At 41.5% G+C, this 27,860-nt stretch overlaps 1 protein-coding gene across 2 annotated transcripts in view; it reads right to left on the bottom strand.

Annotated features, from left to right (window-relative positions):
- Positions 1–2,361: 2,361 nt before the first annotated feature.
- LOC149469876 (S-adenosyl-L-methionine-dependent tRNA 4-demethylwyosine synthase TYW1-like) overlaps positions 2,362–27,860 on the bottom strand; it is a 257,623-nt gene continuing 232,124 nt past the window's right edge. For both annotated transcript variants that reach the window (XM_089668480.1, XM_089668481.1), the window contains exon 16: positions 2,362–2,851. In XM_089668480.1, coding sequence (XP_089524606.1) covers positions 2,630–2,851 — 222 coding nt within the window. In that variant the 3' untranslated portion in view covers positions 2,362–2,629. The remainder of the gene's footprint in view (positions 2,852–27,860) is intronic.

Here is a 27,860-nt window from a genome sequence, read left to right as displayed (position 1 = left end):
TTAACTACTGCAGTTGATCTGTAATATTACTGTATAAAATGGTTAATACATACTGTACCTGGGCCAAAAAAAAACTGTATTCTTAAAAGAATTATCTACTTTTTAAAATTTTTATCTGCCATACAAGTTACTTTTTATAGTCAAACATTACAGTTTATAGACTTGATTGCTTTATTTGTAAATAAAAAACAAGTGTTCTTGGAACACATAACCAAAGATAACAAATTTAGATTTATATGCAAAGTTCACCTTCAACTCCCATTAGGCTTCAAATATTAACTATACAGGTTTTTATAGTTATACAGGATTTAGACAGTAACTACAGAGACTAAATTTATGCTTCATCTGAAATTTGAGCCGTATATTCTCTCTTGCATAGCAAAAAAGGTTGTTCATTTAGACAAATGCAGCTTTAGAGGACTTTCAATTAAGCAAGACAGAATTTAAAAAAAGGGAAGATGTCTCTTTTTAATCTCATTTTCTGTGTAAGCTTATACTTTATTCTAATAAAACATACCTGTCAGGAAAAAGTACTTTAGCCTAGCTTTTTGTAATGAGTAAATATAATGCCAATTAATACCATCAAGGTAGGATAACAGTTCAAACAAAACAATTATGTATTTTGCAGTTTACACGTTAAAGGGAAACTGAGCCCAAAAACAGGAAGGCAGAGGGCATCTATCTATCCATTCAGTTGTATCCGACCCTTGGCGATTGCATATACCGTCACTCGTAAGCGACTTTTTCCATGAATTCTCTTAGCAATTATTTTACAGGGTAGGTTGCCAGGTCTTTCCCCAACCCCTACAATGCAGGAGATCCCGCATGGCCAGGGATGAAACTAGGACAATTTACACAGGAGCCAATTAACCTACCAGCATGTCTTTGGAGTGTGGGAGGAAACCCACGTGAACACAGGGAGAACATGCAAACTCCATGCAGGAGGCGCCATGGTTGGGAATTGAACCCATGACCTAATTACTGCAAGGTAGAAGTGCTAACCATTAAGCCACTGTGCCACCCAGACAGAGGGCATAGGGCTTAGTAATATTGTTTGTGTTGTGGTCTCAATGCAGCTAATCTTTTCCCTATTATAGAAATACCTTGCATTGTTCTGAACTTTGTATCTGGGTATAGGCAGCCATTTGCTAGATGTAGAACAGTAGGGATACCACCAAGCTCACACTAAATGTTCTCAAAATGGTAGTCAGAGACCACTGTATCTTAGATTTCACACCAAGGATATACAACGAGGCTGTAAGCACAAGAATGCCTAGGAACTCTCAGATAGAAGGAAGTGCACTGCTACTATACATGAGTAAATACAGACAAAAGATCTATTTACAGCATGTGTGTCAAACACAAGGCCTGAATCCAGCTCTCCAGGCCATTTCATGTGGCCAACGTACCTCTCCTGCAGCATCTCCCTCATCTCCGCCCCTAACTTGTCTCAGCAGTTGGCAACAGATAGGAGAACAAACTCCTTCTACAGATCCTTTCTCTCTGTCCCCCCCTCGTCCTTGCCTTCCCTGGTCTTAGCATTAAGCAGTCTCCAGTCCTCCTCTGGTCTTCCTCCGGACTTTGTAATTTCTGCTTCCAGGATCTGCCCCCAGCTTCTTCCTGGCAGCAGCACACGGTAAGGGGGGTGCACTATGATGTAAGGGAGGGTGGAGGACTCTTGACGTTTGATGGTGGGGGTACTCTTGACATCTGATTTAAGGGGGGGGGGGTGCACTGGAAATCTAGTCCAGGGGTCTCCAAAATATGGCCCTCCAGGTGTTGAGGAAATGCAAGTCCCATGAGGCCTTGCAAGACTGACAGCCACAGGCAAGACTCCCAGAGGCAGAGGCATGATGGGACTTATAGTACTTCAACAGCTGGAGGGCCATAGTTTGGAGACCACTGATCTAGTCTTATGGATACAACAGTCCCTTTGAGGGCAACCATAAAGTTGATGTGGCTCGTGTTGAAATTACGTTTGACACCCCTGATTCACAGTTTACTACTTGGTAACAATATATTTTGGAGGTTCCCTTTAACATACCAAACCTTTTTGAGTTAAAGTGAAATGTAACTGTATCTAAGCATCACAAACACTATTTAATTAATTTTTAATATTCAAAGCAAACCCACTCAACCATTCATGTTTCCACGTTTTATGTTGTTGAGAAATCACTTTGAAAAATGGCCTTTAGACATGCAGGTGAGAGGGTGTGCTTAGCGAAGAAAACCACTCCTCCAAAGAGGGAATGATTGCAGAAGGTTTTTTTATCTTAATGCATAGAATGCATGCGTTCTGCCTTTATAGCCACTCTAAAATATGAAAGAAATTTTTCTGCTAAATGAGCACAAGAGCAATGATTAAGATATGAATAAGACTTAAATCTTTTATTAAGCTAGAAACTGCCTTTAAAATATCAAACCAGGGGTAAAACACAGAAATGAATGACAAAAAAACAAACCATATAAAATGCGTACAAAACAAAAATGTGGCTTTTTTTGCGTTTTAAAAATAATATATGTGGCCCTTCCCAAGATTGTATTTCTTTAAAATTTTTGGTCTAACAAACATGGTGGCCTGTTTAAGCCAAAGGTATAGAAATAGTCAACATATAGCAGTGAATTGTGCCTAGCACCCAGAAATGTCCTTTGCTTTATTTTTCCTCTGGAAACGTGTGTCTACAGGATCAAACCCCCTCTCATTGGAACCAAATAGAGCCCACTTAGGAGTTTTCGCAACGTAGTCTAAAGCAGTAAATGTCTCAATTCCACCACTCTTTTCATATGAGCGCACCAATTCTTGAAATTTCCCATAATCGATCCAAGTCCACCATTCTCCATCAATCTTGAACTGGAAAACAAAAAAAAAAAGCTTATGAATATTTTCAATTAATATTAGGATAATTTAAAGTGAATCTATGGTCAAGGTTTAAATAATATATTCATTTGCATTTTGTGTTTCAATTATTTCTAGTCTACTCCTATTAATCTGAACAATCTTGAATTTTCCTTGAACTCTCTGACTTGTATTTGCTATGTCCAGAGCTTGCCTTCTGAACTACAGAGGTGCAGAGAAGAGGAGTTTCAGGAGGTGGAGTCAGTACAGGAATCACGGCTTGAAGGTAGCACGGTACCATGGGATATGAAGTCCTTATAAATTAAACGGAAACAGCAAAGGAAAAGCTGCAAAGCATGCAGGGAATCCAGAAAGTTGTGGAAAGTAGATGGCCAGCAGACAGGAAGAACTCAACATGAAAGTTAAATCAATACTAAAAGTTAATGTTTTTTTACGTATAATAACAAACATGTCATACTTACCTACTGTTTGCACAGAGCAGCCCGGATCTTCCTCTTCTCGGTTCCCCTGCCGGCGCTCCTGGCTCCTCCTTTTTGTTGGGTACCCCCATAGCAAGCAGATTGCTATGGGGGCACCTGAGCCGCTGCTCCGGTTGTCCATTCACACAGAGCTGTGGCTTGTCCCTGCCCCCTCTCTATCCTCATTGGCTGATTGGCTGTGATTGCTGTCTCAGCGAATGAAGAGCCCTGGGACAGCCGAGGCTGTAATGCACATCGCTGGATCGAGATGGGGCTCAGATAAGTATTGAGGGGGCTGGGGGCACTGCTGCACACAGAAGGTTTTTTACATGCATAGAATGCATGAAGGTAAAAAACCTTGAGCCTTTACAACCACTTTAAGGCTACTTTCACATTGATTTGTAGCAAAAATGCATAAGCATTTTTGCCATGCTTTGAGCATTTTTAAAAGGACACGTGACTTAAAAATTGCACCAAAAATGCTTTTCAAAGGCATTGTTGAGGCACTTTTCAGCCATTTTTGCACTGATTTCAATGGGAAGAGGTGTTTTTTTTTTTCTTTCTTAACTCCCCAAACATGCCCCAAAGATGCAGCAAGCAGGACTTTTTATGCCCCGCAAGCGCAATGCCTCAGTGTGAAAACATGCATAGATATCCATTCACATACATAGGGAAGCGGTTTTCTTGAGCTTTTCAGGTGCTTTTTTTTATGCAAAAACGCTTAAAAAACTCCTCAGTGTGAAAGTAGCATAATGCTGGACTGTCAAAACTAACTATTGTTTGTATTTCTATTACAATTTTGTTTTTTTTTTTCAATGAAAGTGTATGCTGCAGCCATAGATTTCCTCTAAAACTTTATAAATTAAAACCTTTATCCATTATATTTTCACAAACATTAGATATGTTAATGAATCACAGATGTATAGGTAGGGGGAAAAAACTTGAGTTTGGATGAATAAAACAGTCCTTTGAGTAACTCTGGGTATAACCAGCATGCACAGATTTCTGGATTTAACATCTTAACTATTAAAATATAGGCAGAGTTTTACTCAACCCTTTTCATTTTCACAGAGTCGTGACCCTATAAACATACTCAGGAGTGTGCTCTAACACAGTGTTTCTCAACCCTTTTTTGACAAGGCATCCTTTTAAAATTATGGACAGTCCCGAGGCGCCCTTTAAAATTATATAGTCTTGAGGCGCCCCATTCTAAAATGGGGTGCCTCTAGACTGTCCATAATTTTAAAAGCGCACCCCATTCTAAAATGTGAAAAACTATTCTAATAGCTTTACATAACACAGCAACATCCACACATATGACACCCAACATTAGAGGTGATTTATTCTTTCAAAGCAAATACACTTTTGCACGCTGGTATTCCAGTGTTTCTCTTCCCCTCAGTTTTTCTCCATCACTGAGCTAATGTGACCCCCAGCACTCATGGAGAGGGGCAGGGGAGGGTGAAACTAGAATGCTGTGCAGGCAGCTGACATCCACCTTATCTGATGATGTCATTGGTTGTCAGGACACAGGCAGCTAGAAGGTCGTAATGGTGCACAATGGAAACATGTGGCTTTGTGTAACTAGAGGCAGGCTTTATCCACCCTCCGGCTCGTATACAAGTTTTTGGCAATTTTTAGACATTTTGCCAAGGCACCCCTGAAGAAACCCCAAAGCACCCCAGGGTGCCTGGACACATTGGTTGAGAAAGGCTGCTCTATAACATAAGACCATTGCGGTCATTGCATCTTTTGTTTAGAGTGTGCTGATTAACATACTACGTTCCGTAAACAAACCAAATAATACTGATAACATAAGGTTGACAGATTACTTTTCAGTAGGAAAAAGCGTTGGGACCTGCTTTTGCAGCATATAGCTAAGCAAATGACATGAGATGTATGACTATCGTTTTACCCTACTGTAACTATAACACCTTTGTGGACAATTTTTCTATGCATTGTTTGTGCCACTATTGCTGCAAGGTGACATACTACTCTTTTCTATCCATCCACTGATTTCAGTTTTTGCCATGCATCTGTAGAGACAGAGGTTGATTTGCTAGATTCAAACAGACTGTGCACTTTTCAAGTGAAGTTGCACTTATTTTGCCTAGAGCTTACTGAATATGGCAAAGCTCTGCTGATTTCCATCATCTAATCATTTGGAAGTAAAAATGCATTTTTTTTTTATTTTCCTTGCACCTGTGTTTTCTTTACAAAATGAAGCTTCACCACAATCACTAAGCTCTGTGAAAAATGAGTGCAAGTCCACTTGCAAAGTACATGGTCTATTTGCCTTTAGATAAAACGTAAAGGGCTTAACTTCTTGCCGACCGCGCATAGCCGAATGACGGCTTCACCGCGGCCGGCCAGTTCTGAGTGGACGTCATATGACGTCCTCCCAGAACGCGCTCTCCTGCGCGCCCCAGGGGGCGTGCACCCGGCGATCTCCGTGATCGCTGTGTCCTACGGACACAGCTGATCACGTGATGTGGTGAAAGGCCGATCCCACCGGCCTTTTACCACGTGATCAGCGGTGTCCAATGACACGCTGATCACAGGGAAATGCAAGTGCCGGTTCTCGGCTGCACTTTCCTCACGCTGTCAGATCGTGAGGAAAGTACTGCCGAGAACCGGCAGTTGTCAGAGCGGGGATCGGCACCGATCATCAGGGCACTGATGATCAGTGCCCTGATGATCGGTGCCCAGCAGTGACACCCGCAAGTTCCGCCCAGCAGTGCGCCCACTAGCCCCGCCCACCCGTTCCCAGCAGTGCCCCCACCTGTGCCCAGCAGTGCCCCCACCTGTGCCACTCTGCAGTGCCACCTACCTGTGCCACTCTGCACTGCCACCTACCTGTGCCACCTACATGTGCCCAGCAGTGCCACCCACCTGTGCCCACCCACCTGTGCCCACCGGTGCCACCCACCTGTGCCCACCCCCCAGTGCCGCCCACCAGTGCCACCCACCAGTGCCGCCCAGCAGTGCTGCCAGTCAGTGCCACCAGTCAGTGCCACCAGTCAGTGCCCAGGGGTTGTGCCAGTCAGTGCCGCCAGTCAGTGCCCAGAAGTGATGCCAGTCAGTGCCGTCTATCAGTACCCATCATCAGTGTCACCTATCAGTGCCGCCTATCAGTGCTGCATATCAGTGCCGCCTATCCGTGACCCCTAATTAGTGCTGTCTATCAGTGCCGCCTATCCGTGCCACCTCATTAGTACTGCCTATCAGTGCCCTTTAGTGCTGCCTATCAGTGCCCATCAGTGCCGCCTATCAGTGCCCATCAGTGCCGCCTCATCAACGCAAATCAGTGGAGAAAAAATACCTGTTTGAAAAAATTTATAAAAGAAACAAATAAACTTTTTTTTTTTTTCAAATTTTTTGCACTTTTTTTAATTTATAGCGCAAAAAGTAAAGTGCCCAGTGGCGATTAAATACCACCAAAAGAAAGCTCTATTTGTGAGAAAAAAATGATCAAAATTTCATATGGGTACAATGTTGCATGACCGCGCAATTGTCAATCAAAGTGCGGCAGCGCTGAAAGCTGAAAATTGGCCTGGTAAGGAAGGGGGTATAAGTGCCTGGTAGGCAAGTGGTTAATTGACTTAATTTCTATATGTAAGATATACTGCAAGTCCTAAGGTCTTTTTGGTCTGCCTGATTTCTCTTCAAAAACAAAAATTAAATAATTTCATTTATGCAGCTAAAAACAGCTACCCAGGCCTAGATACCTCCCCCATCCATTTGTAAAAGCTGATCCGCCTCAGTAAATACAACTCAAAATAGCCAATAGATGTGGGTATATACAGTATCCTATATCAATGGTTTCATGATTTGTCCATGAACTTAGATTCCAAACATACTTCTACTGCTTTCAAGATAGAGACCAACCCAGTTCTTCCAAATTGTAATTTCCCCAGTAGAATATCTCACATGCCTATAATCCACACCCAGGTATGAATGATCAGAGGTGTGTTTAGTACTGATCACTCCCTGTGTTCATTCAGAAAAAGAAAGTGTGAGTAAACAAGCAGAAATGTTTATCGAACTCCCGCCCCACCTTGAACTGCGATACTCCCAGCTCTGAACCACTACCCACCTGTCACTGGAACCTCTTGCTGTATGCAACTGCAATGTGCTCCACTCCCTGCTCCCTTCACACCCTGATGTCCCTGCCTGCACAGCAGAGCAGATTGTAGGTGTACAGCACTGCTGATCAAACAGGTGGGCACAGTGCTGTTGGTGAGTGGTGGGAGAAGATCGGGTTTTAATTGCATGGCTACAACCAGTTAGTTACTTATATGATGCTAATCACACCTATACATTTATTCAGCAGGGTCTGGGAGACCACTCTGTTACAAGTTCATGGTCACTGAAGTGACCATAAGCAGAAGGGGGAATAAAGCCGATGTAAGCCATATTGACCTGGGTGATATAAAGGTCTATTTGAAATGTTTATTGGTTAGGAGCAACAAATACATGAACATTTGTAGTAGTTGCTGCTCAGCACACATCCATAGCTATCTGCTGAGCGATCTCTGTCATGATCAGAGAGGAAGCAGCCTAGAACCAGAACAAGGTCTACCTGCACTATAATTTCATTGCAGATCTGCATTCAAGGAAACACACGACATTGCATATCCTTCTGTACCGATTCTCATTTTTATCAGTCCAGTATCTCACCTACATACACACGCCAGACAAGTATGGTTGTATACAGTGCACAAATGAAACTGGTGCATTATTGCCAATACGCCAATTTCAATAATACTAGATTTTCAATTTTGACCAGAATTGGGCTTTATCTCAGCGGAGTCTGGAAGAAAGATTTACGGCAGATTCCTACACTGCAGTTTGAAAGATTATAGGCCATGTAAAACCTGCGTGCATATTGGGACAAACCACAGGATACTTAAAGCAGAAATCAGGGAGTAAAAACCTCAATTAAATACAGTATATTCCTCAATAGCCACAAAGGATATAAATCTACTTTGTGATTATCAAATGTCTTTACAAATGGATTACTTTGTGAAATTGGTAGTGACATCAACACTGAGCTGTGCAGAGAGCTAAACTGTGAGAGGTACTCAGAGGGAAAAAAGGGCGGGGGACGACAACAAGACCAGTCACTCTGCACAAGGGAAGAGAGTGGCAGTGACTGGTCTTAATACAGGAGCTCCTGCCCAGAGGACCCTGGATTACTGAACATACCTCTAAAAAAGCACACAAAGCACACCAAGATCCAAGTAAGAATACACATGATATGAGTAGAGAAAGTGAGCGCTAGAACAAAGCCGCTGTACACCAAAAGGTACCAAAAAAACCTCCAACAACTAAAAAGGTGCTGCGCTAGAAACTCAGATAAAATACTGGAGGATGGATGAAATAATTAAATTATTGAAATGAATGATATCAAATGGATAAACCACAATAATAAACATATATAGGTGAATGATAAGTGCCGGAATAAAGTGCCAAAGTCTATATGTTGAATGGTGATCCTTCGTGTGTCTTCTGGTGATAAAATATTCAAATTATACACTCCCCAGATGCATAATTCAAATATGCATTAAGAAGGTCTCAAATGGAATCCTCTTAAGGACTTTTCTAGCATCTTTAGGCTTCCCTCTGGGCACCTCTGACCATCTGGGGTTCCCTTTGGATCATCTGATATAGCACCTCTCAGTTACCTTCCCTGGTGGCTCTGTGGGTGGTGGACTTTCCTTTCCCGGAATACACATGCTAAGGGGAAGTCCAGTACCCACAACAGATAATCTGTATGTGTCTTGTTGATGTGGTTTAGTGTACTATTCTTCTTGCACAGTTGTCTGAATATGGCTGATTGTATTGATGGTTAAGCCTAAAGAGTTTTCTGTATTTTGGATATATGGCATTAAGGTTACAGAACATTATAATTTACTAAAAATATTAAAAACCTTACCATCTAAAACCAAATAAATATTTTGCATTAGTAAAACAAAAGAAAAACAAAATGTATATTGTTCACTATTTGTTCTGGCTTGGGAAGTGAAAGAAATTATTTGGCAGGCACTAAGAAATAACTACATAATGTATAAGGGTTCCATGAGTTCTGCACCAAGAAACACAGCTTTTTGATACTCAGTGCTGCAGGTTCGATAACAAGCTGAGGAGGGACTCATGAAATACATTTAAAAAATTATCTACAAGCACTAGTGAAATGTTAAGACAATGCAGCTAGAATAAAAAAAAAAACAAAACAAAAAATACTATTACAAGCTGAAGCAAAAGCAGATATTGCCCATAAATTAAAGCAGTCATAACTTATTCAAGAACAACCTATAATGATTGTTGTCAGCTGTATTTTATTTTCATTTAATTTATGAATGGATATCCAATATATTTTTAAACAAAGTTTTTATAAATATTTACAATATATCAAATGAAGAGAATCCAGGCCATCTAGGATATTGCGTACTTGGGATACTCATAAGAAAATCCATTACCGTGCCCCCTCCTTTGAGACATACAGCTGTGCATGTAATCTGATCTTTAATGTACTTCAAGCTTATTTCACAGCCAAGCTTGTCTGAGCACCAGAGAGCTGGCAGCAGGTAAGAATTTTAAACTTAAAAAAATAATAAATAAATTACTTTTTTGTTCCAAGCATAAATACACTGCTCAAAAAATGGGAACACTTTTTAATCAAAGTATAGCATCAAGTCAATTAAACTCCTGTGATATTGATCTGGTCATTTAAGTAGCAGAGGGGGTTGTTAATCAGTTTCAGCTGCTTTGGTGTTAATGAAATTAACAACAGCTGCACTAAATGGGCAACAATGAGATGACCCCCAAAACAGGAATGGTTTTACAGTGGAGGTTACTGACATTTTTTCCCTACTCATCTTTTCTGACTGATTTTCACTAGTTTTGCATTTGGCTAGGGTCAGTACCACTACTGGTAGCATGAGGCAATACCCGGACCCTACAGAGGTTGCACAGGCAGTCCAACTCCTCCAGGATGGCACATCAATACTTGCCATTGCCAGCAGGTTTTCTGCATCTCCCGGCACAGTCTCAAGAGCATGGAGGAGATTCCAGGAGACCGGCAGTTACTCTAGGGCAGTGGTGGGCAACCTTTTTTTTCAACTGAGCCAAATCTCGCCAAAACCACGATTGAAATTTATTTTGAGAGCCACATTTTTAAAACTGAAAATACATCTCCCATATAGTAATTCATCCCCCATAGTAATTCATCCCCCATATAGTAATTCATCCCCCATAGAGTAATTCATCCCCCATATAGTAATTCATCCCCCATAGAGCAATTCATCCCCCATAGAGCAATTCATCCCCCATATAGCAATTCATCCCCCATAGCAATTCATCCCCCATATAGTAATTCATCCCCCATAATAATTCATCCCCCATATAGTAATTCATCCCCCATAGTAATTCATCCCCCATATAGTAATTCATCCCCCATAGTAATTCATCCCCCATAGTAATTCATCCCCCCATAGTAATTCATCCCCCATATAGTAATTCATCCCCCATATAGTAATTCATCCCCCATATAGTAATTCATCCCCCATATAGTAATTCATCCCCCATATAGTAATTCATCCCCCATATAGTAATTCATCCCCATAGTAATTCATCCCCATAGTAATTCATCCCCCATATAGTAATTCATCCCCCATATAGTAATTCATCCCCCATATAGTAATTCATCCCCCCATAGTAATTCATCCCCCATAGTAATTCATCCCCCCCATAGTAATTCATCTCCCATATAGTAATTCATCTCCCATATAGTAATTCATCCCCCATATAGTAAGTCCCCCCCCATATAGTAAGTCCCCCCCCATATAGTAAGTCCCCCCCCATATAGTAAGTCCCCCATATAGTAAGTCCCCCCCCCATATAGTAAGTCCCCCCCCCATATAGTAAGTCCCCCCCATATAGTAAGTCCCCCATATAGTAATTCATCCCCCATATAGTAAGTCCCCCCTGTGTCAATTCACTTACCTTTGCTCCGCGCGTTCCTCTCGCCGTGCTTCCCGCGCCGTTCTGGTCTTCAGGGCAGACTGTGAGAGGAGAGGAGTTAGTCACGCTGCCCCGCCTACATCCTGGCTGCCCCGCCTACATCCTGACAGCTGCAGAGTCCTGACTTTTGGGGCGGCCGCCCGAGAGGAGGGAGGGGAGCGGGCGGCCGTCCGAGAGGAGGGAGGGGAGGGGAGGTGAGGGGGCGGCCGCCCGGCACACGCCCGTCCGAGAGGAGGGAGGGGAGGGAGAGGAAGGAGGGGAGGGAGGGGAGCGGGCGCCCGGCACACAGAAGAGCCGCATTTAAGCTTGTAAAGAGCCGCATGTGGCTCGTGAGCCGTGGCTTGCCGACCACTGCTCTAGGGGAGCTGGACAGGGCTGTAGAAGGTCCTTAAACCATCAGCAGGACCGGTATCTGCTCCTTTGTGCAAGGAGGAGCACTGCCAGAGACCTACAAAATGACCTCCAGCAGGCCACTGGTGTGAATGTCTCTGACCAAACGATCAGAAACAGACTCCATGAGGGCGGCCTCAGGGCCTGACTTCTTCTAAAGGGCCTTGTGCTTACTGCCCGGCACCATAGAGCTAGATTAGCATTTGTCATTGAACACCAGAGTTGGCAGGTCCGCCACTGGCACCCTGTGCTTTTCACAGATGAGAGCAGGTTCACCCTGAGCACGTGACAGACGTGAAAGGGTCTGGAGAAGCTGTGTAGAACGTTAGCTGTCTGTAACACCGTTCAGCATGACCGTTTTAGTGGTGGGTCACTGATGCTCTGGGGAGGCATATCCATGGAGGGACACACAGACCTCTACAGGCTAGACAATGGCATCCTGACTGCTATTAGGTATCGGGATGAAATCCTTGGATCCATTGTCAGACCCTACGCTGGTGCAGTGGTTCCTGGGTTCCTCCTGGTGCACGACAATGCCCGGCCTCACATGGCGAGAGTATGCAGGCAGTTCTTGGAGGATGAAGGAACTGATACCATTGAATGACCCCCATGCTCGCCTGAGCTACATTTAATAGAACACCTCTGGGATATCGTGTTTTGGTCCATCCGACGCCGCCAGGTTGCACCTCAGACAGTCCAGGAGCTCAGTGATGCCCTGGTCCAGATCTGGGAGGAAATACCCCAGGACACCATCCTTCGTCTCATTAGGAGCATGCCCCGATGTTGTCAGGCATGCATGCAAGCATGTGGAGGCCATACAAACTACTGAGTACCATTTTGAGTTGCTGCAATGAAATTTCAGCAAAATGGACTAGCTTGCTGCATCATTTCCATAATGGACTTGCCTGCAGCACTATTTCCATCATGGGGCATCCTTACGTTCCTAACACATTACCCAGTGCATATCAGTATAGATATCCAGAATGACATTTTCCCCATTGAGATCTAATGTTTTTCAAAATGTTCCTTTAATTTTTTTGAGCAGTGTATGTGGGAAAACACTACCTTTTAAATACAGATGTACATACTCCATACTGTTTCAGTAACGATTTCAGTAAAGAGTTAAAGTTTAGGTTTTTTTTGGTGCTACAGCACCAAAACACATTAGTCATGTGTAATGGTGTGTCCCATTAATTGCAGGTAGCTGCTTCTGCTAAAAATCCTCCATGTTGTGCCTCCTTCATAGTGGTTGTGGTCTGGCCTTTAGAGCTGGAATGTAAGTTTCCACCAAGGAAAGTATCACAGTTGTCTCTTAGGGCCACTTGATTTCGGCTGCCCCCTTGATGATGTATGTAGATCCCTGCTGTGGCATTGGCCAACTGTACTCTGACTGAGTTACCTTGAGAAGGCAGGTCCAGTGTTGCAGAGATATTGTATCCTGATGGCTCCCTGCTCTCATTTCCAGAATGCTCACGGGAAGTTTAACTCCTGTAGGCACCTGGTTCCCTAGACAGGGAATTGTTAACACTGTCCCAGTCTATAAGGCTGGCTTCCATTGCCACCACCTTCCAGAGCATTTGAATGAAAAGCTTACCCAATTCCAGGGTAGGATTGTAGATCCACCATGTCAAAGAGAGCTTTGTCTGGCTGGACAGAAGAACTGGGAAATCTAAGGATTGGATTTGCTTGTTCTACATCTGGAGTATGTTGGATTGAAGTGGTTTGCAATAATAATGGGTAAAGGGAACTTCCTTGAAGGAGGCTACCATCACACCAATAACATTTACACAGAAGAAAACAGAGGGGTGCAATTTTGATCTGAGGGACCTTAGGGAAGCAAATTTCTCTAGCGGTAGAAAAATTCTGGCTCGGCTGTGTCCAATATTAGGATCAGGTAACCCAGATGATGTGAAGAATGTAGAGCAGACTTTAGAAAGTTGATTAACCATCCAAAAATCTGAAGCAACTGAATGGTCCTTTCAATATTGGCAGACGTGGTTGAGGCAGAAGAATTCTTCAGTAGTGGGTCATCTAGGTGACTGACATAAATTTTTCAATAGGAACCTAAAGTGTTTATTGAGAACTGAATTGGCAGGATCTACTACCGAAGTCCTTTTCCGTAGGATAGATCTCCACATAAAGCTGAGGAGGCGTGAATATCCTTTCAGAACTAGGCCAGTCCTCATGTAGTGCACAATCAATTTGTGTATCTTAGCAAGTCTCTAAGTGTTTTGGCTATGGCTAGGCAAATCCTAGTGTGCACCGCATCAACTAGTGTGTCTACAATACAGAGCATTTGGCACAAAGCCCTAGCTTGTATGTCATAAAATGCAGGGAAAGAATAATCCTCTGTGGTTTCCATCACAAAATCATGGTTCTCAATACTTTCCTCCATAATATCTTCAAGGTAAGGAGGCTCCATCTCTATATCTTAAACAACGGAACAGAGAACATATAGAAATTCTGGCCTCCAGAAACCCAAGGTTCTACAAGTGCCAAGACTTTTCCAAAGAAATCAGACACAGTGACAGAGAAATCATCTTGTCAGGCAGGCCACATGGTGTGTGGCTAAGAGGAAGCTATGGGCAGATAAGGAGAGTAGTGTCATAATAGGAAACTGCTCTGGGACAGGGGAATGGCCATTACCCACTGCCATGGTTTTAGGTTCCTTTAGGCCATGTGCAGAATGCATTGACACTTTTCTTCACAGCTGTCTTGCACCTCTAAAACCACCATTGCTAAGTGAGGGGATCTACAATGGGGTACTCATGGAATGGATGGAAATTTGTGTGTCCGGATACAGGGACGGCTATAAATTAGAAGCTGACCATGTTCGTGTGGCTGTGTCTCTATAGAAGATGGCAGCAGGAGCACAGTAACATACTGTGTGAGTTTACACTGGACAAGTTGGGATAGGAATGCATTGTCTGGGAGGTGTCTGGGAATTGGCAGTTACCTCATCCTCTTTGGACCAAATCTAGATAGAAGAAGAGAAACTGCCAATTTTAAAATGCTTGCACAAAGAAAAATTTAAGAATTAATGGCAGGGGTTAATACAATAAAGTCAATAACTTCCAAATACTCTTCCTAAAAAAATACAACGTCTAGGTTTGGTTCCCCAAGGTACACATCAACCAATCTGAAAACTAATATATAGTCCAGGGCAGTAAGCAGTCAGATCTGCATGTAAGCTTCAGAGAAAAAAAAAACAGAACAGAAAAGATGAATCACCTAAGGCCACTAGCAAAATTACTGATGTCTTGTGGAGTGGGTGGGGTTATAGTAGTACACTGGAAACTACTATATAGTCCAGGGCAATAATCAGTCAGATCTGCAAGTAAGTTTCAGAGAAAAACAAAACAAATGGTTAAAAAGGAAAAAAAATAAATCTTCTCTGGAAGAGAACAGGTGACTCATCTAAGGCCACTAGCAAAATACTGATGTCTAGTGGCATGGGCAAGCTTATAGGATTACACTCTAGGAGCAGCTCTAGCAAGTTTTTTTTGTCAGTGTCCAATCTCCTGAAGGTAGCCTGCATATAACCCAAGGTACAGTGTGTATACATACAGTATGCAGAAATAGAAACATACGAGGGCGTTTGCCAAGACCCATTTTATATATGACGTTTTACTTAAACAAAAACCTCTGATTTAGTGAGAAGCTCCCGAGACCTTTCTTCTGTTCCATACGGTGGATATAAAAAGTCTACACACCCCTGTTAAAATGTCAGGTTTCTGTGATGTAAAAAAAAATGAGACAGAAATCATTTCAGAACTTTTTCCACCTTTAATGGAACCTATACACTGTACAACTCAGTTGAAAAACAAACTGAAATCTTTTAAGTGGAGGGAAGTAAAAATAAAAAACTAAAATAATGTGGTTGCATAAATGTGCACACCTTTAAACTAGTACTTGGTTGAAGCACCTTTTGATTTCATTACAGCACTCACGTCTTTTTGGGTATGAGTCTATCAGCATGGCACATCTTGACTTGGCAATATTTGCCCACTTCAGATCACCCCACAGAATTTCGATCGGATTCAGGTCTGGGCTCTGGCTGGGCCATTCCAAAACTTTAATCTTCTTCTGGTGAAGCCATTCCTTTGTTGATTTGGATGCATGCGTTGGGTCATCATGTTGAAAGATGAAGTTCATCATCATGTTCAGCTTTCTAGCAGAAGCCTGAAGGTTTTGTGTCACTATTGACTTGTATTTGGAACTGTTCAGAAATCCCTCTACTTTGACTAAAACCCCAGTTCCAGTTGAAGAAAAACAGCCCCAAATCATGATGCTGCCACCACCATGCTTCACTGTGGGTATGGTGTTCTTTTGGTTATGTGCAGTGTTGTTTCTGCGTCATACATATCTTTTGGAATTATGGCCAAAAAGTTCAACCTTGGTTTCATCAGACTATAAAACATTTTCCCACATGCTTTCAGGAGACTTCAGATGTGTTTTTGCAAAATTTAGCTTGGATTGGATGTTTTTCTTCCTAAGAAAAGGTTTCCATCTTGCCACTCTACCCCATAGTCCAGACATATGAAGAATATGTGAGATTGTTATCACATGTACCACACAGCCAGTACTTGCCAGATATTCCTGCAGCTCCTTTATTGTTGCTGTAGGCTTCTTGGCTGCCTCCCAGACCAGTTTTCTTTTTGTCTTTTTCAATTTTGGAGGGACATCCAGTTCTTGGTAATGTCACTGTTGCGCCTTATTTTCTCCACTTGATGATGACTGTCTTCACTGTGTTCCATGGTATATCTAATGCCTTGGAAATTCTTTTGTACCCTCCTGACTGTTACTTTTTAACAATGAGATCCCTCTTATGCTTTGGAAGCTCTCTGCGGACCATGGCTTTTGCTGTAATGCAGGCCATAGATGGGTCGAAAATCGGCCGATTTGTCGGCCGAAAATAAAATCGGCCGATTTTCAGATTGTTGGTGGGCGATTTGGTCGGCCGTTTTTCGGTATTTTGGCCGTTTTTGTTTTTCGGTAAAGTTGGAAAAAAATCGGCCGATTTTGCCGATCGGCCGATTTTCGCGGCAATTAGTGGGCAAATCGGCCGATTTTTTACCGATAAAAAATCTGCGCATGAGCAGTGAACTGCAAGAGGAAGACAAAAAGAAGAAAAAGAAGAAGAGGAAGAGGATGAAGAAGAGGATGAAGAAGAAGAGGATGAAGAAGAAGATGAGGATGAGGATGAAGAAGAAGATGAGGATGAGGATGAAGAAGAAGATGAGGATGAAGAAGAAGAGGAAGAATATGATGAGGATGAGGATGAAGAAGAAGAGGATGAGGATGATGAAGAAGATGAGGATGAGGATGAAGAAGAGGATGAGGATGAAGAAGAGGAAGAAGAAGAAGAGGATGAGGATGAAGAAGAAGATGAGGATGAAGAAGAAGAAGATGAAGAAGAGGATGAGGATGAAGAAGAAGAAGAAGAAGAAGAAGAAGAGGATGAGGATGAAGAAGAAGAAGAAGAAGAAGAAGAGGATGAAGAAGAAGAAGAGGATGAGGATGAAGAAGAGGATGAGGATGATGAAGAAGAAGAGGATGAGGATGAAGAAGAAGAAGTAGGATGAAAATAAGAAGAATTCCAGTCCAGCAAAAAGTGTCCCTGCAGAGAGCTCCGCTATTTCGGACAGTTCTCTGACAGTGCCTTCACATTTACAGCGGTTGAAACATTGTATCTATTTGTTTCCGAATAAAAACATCTGTATCCTAAATGGAAACAAATAGATACAGTGTTTCAACCGCTGTAAATGTGAAGGAACTGTCAGAAATAGCGGAGCTCTCTGCAGGGACACTTTTTGCCAGCTGTAGAAGGGATGAAAATCGGCCGATTTTTTTTACCATTGATGGTAACGTCGGCCGCTTGAACGACCGAATTTTCGTTTTTTAAAAGAAAAATCTGCCGTTTTTTCTCCCCATCTATGGCCTGCATAAGACTAAGAAAATGTCAGGAAAGACCTACTAGAACAGCTGAACCTTATTTGGGGTTAATCAGCAGCACTTTAAATGATGGCAGGTTTGTACTGACTCCTATTTAACATGATTTTGAATGTGATTGCTTAAGTCTGAACAGCTACATCCCCAGTTATAAGAGGGTGTGGTGCACACTTATGCAACCACATTATTTTAGTTTTTTTATGTTTACTCCCCCCAAAAAAAGATTTGTTTGTTTTTCAATTGAGTTGTACAGTTTATAGATCACATTAAAGTTGGAAAAAGTTCTGAAATTATTTAACTTTGTCTTATTTTTTTACATCACAGAAACCTGACATTTTAAACAGGGGCGTGTAGACTTTTTATATCGACTGTATATCGTCATGCGAGTCTGGCTCTGCACAGGTATAGCAACCTTCACAGACACATAAGTGAATGTTTTTATTATCACTTATAGGAGGTAGCTTGTATTTTAGAACTGCTACAAAACATAAGATTTTTTTTTAACAAGCCAATATAATTATCTATCTATTAAAGCATGCTCAAACTAATTCTAAACACACTAGTCATCACTTTGCCTCCATAAAATATTAACTACAACTCAATTAATCCTAAAATACAACTTTGCATTGTTCTATTCATACAATATGCTTGCTCTTCAGAAAATATGAATGTGTGAGCTATTTTACTGCTGTTAACCTAGTAAAGGAACTAGGTATTAAATGGCATAATGGGCTGCAGCAATATACTATATTACTGCTGATATGCCTAATTGCTGAGGACTGAATCTCACAGCAGATTTATTCAGCATCAGATTATTGGTGAGACAGAAATTGTGAATCTTTGTAATAAATGTGAGTCAGCCAAAAATCAATTAGTATCTCCCTAAAGGGCAAGGAGGAGGAATTTTTAAACTGTTAAGTGCCACATATTTGTCAGCTTACATTACCAGAATTGATATATTAGTTTATTTCATTAAAGTACAACATACTAGTTTGATCTATCTCGCAGAATCTGCTGGCTATGCTCATACAGTATCAAAACACACATTTACAGTTATGTGTCTCTCCTCCAAAGCCCAAATTGTTTCTTCATGAGTAGCATGTTATTCCAGTGTTGGTTCATCATGGGAGAAAAACTACAAAAAAAAAAATATTGCTTACAAAAGTGTTTACCTTCTATAGTGTAAACCCCCTAAATAAGTTCAGACGCAAGCAGCTACCAAAAATCATACAAGTTTAGACAGTTTAATTAAAACACAGCATGCAGCTCCACTCAGAGACTTGGGTAAGAGTGCACTGCTTTATCCATTCACCAGGCAGATCAGTGGCAGGACACAGAGGATAAAGTCCAAGTAAAAATAGCTTATGATTTACTACACTATGCCAGTGCACCATTTTATGTTAGGACAACTTTGTGACATACCCTCTTGGAATTCCAAGAGCTGCAAAGTGTAGTGGATATAATTTTTGCTTTTGTGCTTTTATTCCGCCATCTATGTGATGGAACGCCTGTCACCCAACTTGTGCCTTCCATCAGAGAACAGCTTCCTCGCCACTGGAACACAGGACCACGGTATTATAGCTGGCATTGCACCCAAGACTAGGGGACACTAGCTTGATGCAAACCGGAACTACTTTATTGAACAGAAATGCAGTTTTTATACACTTTAGAAATAGGGGCAGTGCCCCCACATGAACAATAAAACAAATATTACAACCCACACTGATCAGATAATGAGGCGAAACTGACAACAGTCTAATCTCATCATGTAGGAGCTTCCAAGAGGACTTGCCAACAGACCCACAATAGGTGACTCAATTAATGGTAATGCATTTCATTAACATGTCACACCTTAATAAACACATTAGCACAATCTCAGGTTGTTTTGCTAATTACATCAACACTCTTGGGAGAGAGGCCTGTAATTGGCATCATAGGTAGACCTCAACTATGAGAGACAAAATGAGAAAAAAAAATCCAGACAATCACATTGGCTGATTTGGAAAGAATTTATTTGCAAATTATGGTGGAAAATAAGTATTTGGTCACCTACAAACAAGCAAGATTTCTGGCTCTCACAGACCTGTACCTTCTTCTTTAAGAGGCTCCTCTGTCCTGCACTCATTACCTGTATCAATGGCACCTGTTTGAACTTGTTATCAGTATAAAAGACACCTGTCCCCAACCTCAAACAGTCACACTCCAAACTCCACTATGGTGAAGACCAAAGACCAAAATTGTAGACCTGCACCAGGCTAGGAAGACTGAATCTGCAATAGGCAAGCAGCTTGGTGTGAACAAATTAACTGTGGGAGCAATAATTAGAAAATGGAAGACATACAAGACCACTGATAATCTCCCTCGATCTGGGGCTTCACGCAAGATCTCACCCCGTGGGGTCAAAATGATCACAAGAATGGTAAGCAAAAATCCCAGGACCACACGGGGGGACCTAGTGAATGACCTGCAGAGAGCTGGGACCAACGTAACAAAGGCTACCATCAGTAACACACTACGCCGCCAGGGACTCAGATCCTGCAGTGCCAGATGTGTCCCCCTGCTTAAGCCAGTACATGTCCGGGCCCGTCTGAAGTTTGCTAGAGAGCATTTGGATGATCCAGAAGAGGATTGGGAGAATGTCATATGGTCAGATGAAACCAAAATAGAACTGTTTGGTAGAAACACAACTCGTCGTGTTTGGAGGAGAGAGAATGCTGAGTTGCATCCAAAGAACACCATACCTACTGTGAAGCATGGGGGTGGCAACATCATGCTTTGGGACTGTTTCTCCACAAAGGGACCAGGACGACTGATCCATGTACAGGACAGAATGAATGGGGCCATGTATCGTGAGATTTTGAGTGCAAAACTCCTACCATCAGCAAGGGCATTGCAGATGAAACGTGGCTGGGTCTTCCAACATGACAATGATCCCAAACAGACCGCCCGGGCAACGAAGGAGTGGCTTCGTAAGAAGCATTTCAAGGTCCTGGAGTGGCCTAGCCAGTCTCCAGATCTCAACCCCATCGAAAACCTTTGGAGGGAGTTGAAAGTCCGTGTTGCACAGCAACAGCCTCAAAACATCACTGCTCTAGAGGAGATCTGCATGGAGAAATGGGCCAACATACCAGCAACAGTGTGTGCCAACCTTGTGAAGACTTACAGGAAACGTTTGACCTCTGTCATTGCCAACAAAGGATATATAACAAAAGTATTGAGATGAACTTTTGATAATGACCAAATACTTATTTTCCACCATAATTTGCAAATAAATTCTTTCCAAATCAGCCAATGTGATTGTCTGGATTTTTTTTCTCATTTTGTCTCTCATAGTTGAGGTCTACCTATGATGCCAATTACAGGCCTCTCTCATCTTTTTAAGTGGGAGAACTTGCACAATTGGTGGCTGACTAAATACTTTTTTGCCCCACTGTATGTCTTCATGATATACACACACATCACTTTGCAGCATGTCATAAAACACAGCTATAACATCTTCCCATTTGGTATCAAAACCGAAAAGAAATACATTGTACATTGATAAGCTGCATGACAGTTATTTCAGGAGTAATCTTTCCCTAATGTTATATTTTAAAAAAAAAAATTTTTTTGCATAATTCTCTGGTAATTGCCGCTCATGACACAAAAGATTCCCTTAGGAAATGCCAAATCATTTGTAAAGTAGAAAGGTTTAGGATGCTGATCAATTCTGCCTCAACACTAGAGAACCATTTTAGCCAAGCAGATGATAGAAAGAGTGCTTACTTAGCAACAACATAAATAGGAAAAGCCTCTAATATAACACATTGATACCTGATTCAAAATGTGAAAAAGGGTTGGCAAGACCTTGGCTCTTTCCATTAGGGCCATTGTGAGATGAACGCCAGAAATAATAGAACAGAATATCATCAGAAGAGTGGCTGTGACATTCAAAACGGAGAAGGTGAAATTCCTTTACTGGAAGCCAGATATTTAACCTTCATGCTCTGGCCCATTTGTCAGAAAGCCGAAACTTATACTATAAAAGTTTCAGAGAAATGTCCATCAGATTAAAAAATAAAAGTAAAAAAATAAGGTGAACCTGGTACTGGGAATGAACAACATCTGGCATGGGTTAGTCTGGACACACTGCAACAAACACACATGCATTGCTGCCCTGAGGCAAATCTAAGAAGCATCTAGTCCTCGCAGAAAGCAAGTATCATTTTTCCTGCACAATACTCCCAGGTTGTGGGTCTTTAGGTCTTGCTCACTAGCTATAGCAGATATGTAGGCACATAACTCACGCATATAAGCTGAGGAAAGGGTACCCTATAATTACATGTTTTTGGTCAAAATAGAGCTCTGGTCAGGGCATGTGACTGAAGAACAATAGAATTCATAAGAAGGGCTGGGGTCTAAACAAGAACTGAAACAGTAACAGAATATACACCAGAGCACTAAAAATGAGCTCCGGAAACCTTTTTGGTCATGTGTAGTTCCAATGCACTGAACAGAGTATAGTCACATGAAAAATAAGTATAACGCATGGGAATTATTGACTTTTTCAACATATTTGTACAGGCAAATATTACTTCATTTACACAGTGCCTGTCACATACCTTGTGGCAGAGCCTGGTGTGTAGAGGAAGACCTATCGTACAGTCCCGGCTCTGAGACCACTGTTGCAACAGTGGCCGTGAGAGCATGGCACGGTATAAGTGCCTGTAAGATGTTCCGTCAGCCGCGGCAGTAGGTAGCTGGTGCATCACCAGATGCAGGTCGGATCGCTGGAACAGCAGGTAGCAGCAGAGACAGCAGACCCAGAACTGGTCAGACAGCAGGCACCAGGTGCGTGACAGGCAGCCGACAGGTAGCAGATGCAGCAGGACTGGTAGCACTGAACAGGTGAAGTATCAGCAAGAACCAAGTGGCATGCAGGGTAGGACAGGTGTAGAACTGTTGCTGACCTGGCTTGTCTGACTGCATCCAGATGGTCAGAAACAGGCATGACCAGCAGGCAGTCAGGATACAGGCACAGGCCGTAGAATCAGGCAGATGTGCACAACAGAGAGCAATTACAGAGGCAGGCCAAGGTCAGAGCAGGTAGCGTTCAAGCAAGGTCAGAAAAAGCTGGGCCAATAACAGAAGTCAGTAAGGGATCAGATGCAGGAACACAGGTAAGAACTATAGATTAGACAGCATTGGCTAGCAGAACTACTGCAGTTTAAATAGCCCCATTGGTGCCAACATTAGCGGCGGGCGGTTATGTACAGAAAGATAAGCACCCACAGATCTGCGCCACTGTGTACATCTAGAGCCTTCAGCTGTACTATGGCTAGTACCGTCCTGACAGTGCCCACAGATAAAAGTGATAAACTTGAATAAAAACACAAGGAAAATTTGCCCATTAAATCATGTAACAAAGATATCAATTGAGGTAATGGTGTTAAAACTACGTACACTTTTGGTCTCACAAACAGTAAGTGTCCCTTTTAGCAGAAATTTTTTGTGGGAATTTTGCATAACTGCTCGACAGTCTCTGACATTGACCTAATTCCTTCTCCATGCAAAATTACTTCTCCATGCAAAATTCCTTTTATTTGCAAGACACTTGTGGGTTTTCTCGCCCATTTCAAACCCCCATACAATTCAATGGTATTCAAACAAGAGCTTTGTTTAGGTAAGCTGATAACCTGTCATTTTTTATTTTTAACCATTTCTCTGTAGATTTGATAGCGTGCTTCGAATCGTTATGTTGAAAGATCGATTTCCACCTTAGCTACAACTTTTGGACAGATGCCTCATATTCTTATCAAGCACACTTTGACAAATTCAAAGTTGACTAAATAGAGTTGATTTGCTGAAAGATAATTAGGTGGTTCACTTTGCAAGGGAATTGTTCTTTGACTTAGTGAATGTAGTGAAAAAACTCACTTTGCAAATACCCATTCACATGCAAGGAAAAAAGAAACAAAAAAAAAACAAAACAGTATTTTAGACTTACCAGTAAAATCCAGTTCCTGGAGTATAGTACAGGACACAGGCTTCTTTAATTATGACTGGGTTATATTCAGCTACCTTAACCCTTTGAGGACCAAGGGACGTATTTGTCCCATGTTTTTAATTACGTGTATCATCTGATTAAGAACTTAAAACTCTTTTTTTTTTTTTTTGGTTTGAGTCAAAATATTAGTTCTTATCAACAAACAACAAATGGATTTAGCTTTTTGCCAATTATTTCATGAAATGGCTTAGTTACAGCAACTGAAGTGTACGAACTTTAAAAACAAAAAAATGTATTCTTTTGGCGTTCCAAAATCTTACGGTCCTCAAAGGGTTTTTAAGGTGACTGTCCACTGGCAAAAAGCTGCAGGGACATACCCTATATAATTCCCTTCTGCTCCTACCCAGCTTCCGTTTTGTAGCAAGCATTAGGGAGGTCATAACAGAGGCCCTGTGTCCTGAACATCTGGAAATACATTAACTGGTAACTTTAAAACCTTATTTTCTTAGTCATAATAGGACTGAGATGACTTATTACAAGGTTATCCAAAAGCAGTCTGAAGGATGGGCAACTCAGCAACAATGCCCATAGGTCCACATAAAAAAAAAGGGGCAAGAAGGGCTCAACAGATTCCGTGAGCATCTTGTAGAACCTTACACGCCAAGTCAGCATCAGGGGAGGCCTGAACATCTACATGGTAGAATTTAAGAAATGTTTGAACACAAGCCCAGGTGGCAGCCTTATATACCTTAGAAACAGTTGCCCGATGCTGAAAAGGCAATGAAGTAGAGTGTGCCCTAACAGGGAAGAGAGGAATTCTATCCTTCAGCCACTAGGCTCTAATCCATCTAGCAAAAGGTGGAGCAAAAGGCAGAAAGATTCCTGCGGGAATCTTCAGGAAGCACAGAGAGAATCAGATTTCCCAAAGGAGGCAGAAGCTGAGAGGTAAACTTTCAAAGCAGACAGTGGAGACAAATTTCCTTTGCATTTTTCGGAGCAATATCCCAATTAGAGTGGAAGGCAGATACCACCTTTGGGAGGGAAGAGGCTAAAAAATTACCTGTAATTTATTTTTTTCACTTTATTACTATCACAAAGGGGGCTCACAAGCAAGAGATTAAAATCGCCCCTGAAGCTTATCCTCAAGACATAGATTTTGATATGGAAGGCAAACCTTGTTTCGAAAGGGAAAAAAAAAACAAAAGAAAGTCACATCAAAATTATAAAAAGTGTACTTGGACAAATAAGAGAACAGGTTTTACAGATAGAATATTTCCATTAAAAAAAACCCACATCCACACAACCTCTGTCAAGCATGATCGTCAAAGCACATTGATCAGCACTGACTTTCTTTTGTTTGGCTCAGCACCCTTTAACTTATAGTGTATACAAAGTTAGAAAACATTGGCTTACAGGAAAAATTCCTTTCTGATCTTTGAGAACCCATTCACATTGAGTTGTGGCATCACACTTTTATACGAGTTTATACAATGTGTATTATTCTGAATGAACAATTGCCAAAGGCCACAAACAGCACAGCCAGAAATTGTACGTGCATATTGTTTGGTGCATTGGGCAGCCCACCCCAAAAAGTAGGCTGCCTTAACACAATGCACATTGTGCACTGTTGCATAACATTCATTAACGCAACACAATAAAAAGAAAAAAAAATGGTCCCTAAAGATAATCAGATCTGGATCGACACTCTACTTACTATATCATTCATTTATAACAAGCAATCAATCTGATTCTGCCAGAATCATTTCCTGCAGAGGAAAATAACCCTTTTTGCACCCCATTTGCTCTTTTTTTAGCCAGTCATATTTTTTTTGTAGCAGCTAGAGGATATATTTAGCAACAAAAGTCTGATCAACAAAACATATCCTGTAAAGGGTATGAGGGTTTAGTGGCCTTGTAATCGATTTTTCAATAAATCATTTCTATACGTTTTTCCTGCATCCTTGTAAAGTCCTCCAAGAGCTCACAAACCTCTCCTTTTCTCTCTCACTTCGGTTTGTCAGAACGTTAGTGCATGTCAGTTGCAGCCATGTGCACTGCTCTATGCATACTACACAGTCTATAGTCCATATTGGGAGTGAACAAAAGAGTGGCTACTTTTCTACATACAGGGGGACCATGGAGAATGAACATAGCCACCTCCAGCTGAATCACAGCTTCAAAACAAAAATGAATTTGGAGATTTGAAGGAGGCTGGAAGCAACAGAAGGTACCTTTTTGCCTTAAGAAGACATACTTCAATAGATTTGCTTTTTTTAAATCAAAGTTAAGAGTCAATTAAATGTTTGCAGATACAAGAAAGATATGAAAGATTAAAGAGAGGAGTTAAATGTGTACAGTCTTCTGAATGTGCATTTATGAATTAAAGCCTAATTTCTACAAAAACGGTTCATAATTATCAATATACATTCATGAAAGCCATTTTGATCCTCATCTAATGTCTGACAAATATTAATGTATGCAATAGTAGCCTCAAAATATATGACCTAGAGATGTCTAAGGCTACTTTCACATTGATCTGCCACAAAAGCACAGCAAAAACGCATAGACGTTGAGTGTTTTAAAAGGACATGACTTAAAAACTGCTCCAAAACCACTTTTTGAGGTGTTTGAGGCGCTTTTCAGGCCTTATCCATGGATTTCAATGAGAAGAGGCATTTTTGGGGTGTTTTTTTTTTTTTAAACTTGCCAAACATGCCCCAAAAATCCTACAAGCAGGAGTTTTACACTGCACTGCGAGCGCAATGCCTCAGTGTGAAAACATACATAGATGTATATTCACATACACAGGGAAGAATTTTTCTTGAGCTTTTCAGGTGCTTTTTTTAATGCACAAACGCTTCAAAAACTCCTCAGTGTGAAAGTAGCCTAAGGTGGAAGCTAAGGAGCACATGGTTTTTAGTCATGGCAGGAAAAATAGGTTGTGTTTTTTTTTTTTATTCAAAATATAATGCAAGTAGTAATACTGTAACAATAATGATAGGTCCACTTTAAGTGCAGTCCTACAGGATGCTTATGTAATAAATCAGAATATGTATAATATACAAAATGAAGTGCAGTAGCCTATAAAAACCAATCAGAATTCAGTACTACAGTAAAATGTAAAAACACACACACACTATATATACAAATCTATCTATATATCTATCTATCTATATCTATCTAGATATATCTACAGTTGCAAGAAAAAGTATGTGAACCCCTTGGGATTACGTGGAGTTTTGCATGAATTGGGCATAAAATGTGCTCTGAACGTCATCTAAGTCACAACAATAGAAGAACACAGTCTGCTGAACATAATACTACACAAACATTAGATGTTGCCATGGTTTAATTGCACATAACATGTAAACATTCACAGTGCAGGGAGGAAAAAGTATGTGAGGCCCTAGCTTAATGACTTCTCCCAGAGCTAATTGGAGCCAGGAGTGAGCCAACCTTGACTCCAATCAGTGTGATGATATTGGATGTGTTGCTGACATCTGTCCTGCCCTTAAAAAACACACACCTGTTTTGGGTTTACTGGTTTCAAGAAGCACTGTCTGATGTGAACCATGCCTCGCAGAAAAGAGCTCTCAGAAGACCTACGATCAAGAATTGTTGACTCGCATGAAGCTGGAAAGGGTTACAAAAGTATCTCCAAAAGCCTTGATGTTCATGTGTCCACAGTAAGACAGACTGTCTACAAATGGAGAAAGTTTAGCACTGTTGCTACTCTCCCTAGGCGTGGTCGTGCTGTAAAAATGACTGCAAGAGCACAGCGCAGAATGCTGCATGAGTTAAAGAAGAATGTCAGCTAAAGACCTACAGAAATCTCTGGCACATGCTAACATTTTTGTTGACACATCTACAATAAGGAAAACTTTAAACAGGAATGGAGTACATGGGAGGACACCACGGAGGAAGCCATTGCTGTCCAAAAAGAATATTGCAGCACGTTTTAGGTTTACAAAAGAGCACCTGGATGTTCCACAGCACTACTGGCAAAATATACTGTGGACAGATGAAACCAAGATTGAGTTGTTTGGGAAGAACACACAACACTATGTGTGGAGAAAAAAAGGCACAGCACAACAACATCAAAACCTCATCCCCACTGTAAAACATGGTGGAGGGAGCATCATGGTTTGGGGCTGCTTTGCTGCCTCAGGGCCTGGACGGATTGTTGTCATTG

Source organism: Staurois parvus, unplaced genomic scaffold (assembly GCF_062004578.1).
Source record: "Staurois parvus isolate SC_StPar_1 unplaced genomic scaffold, SC_StPar_1.0 ptg000058l, whole genome shotgun sequence".
In the NCBI taxonomy this organism is placed as follows: Eukaryota; Metazoa; Chordata; class Amphibia; order Anura; family Ranidae; genus Staurois; species Staurois parvus.
Note: the sequence above shows the minus strand (reverse complement) of the source record. Positions and strands in the feature narration are given on the sequence as shown.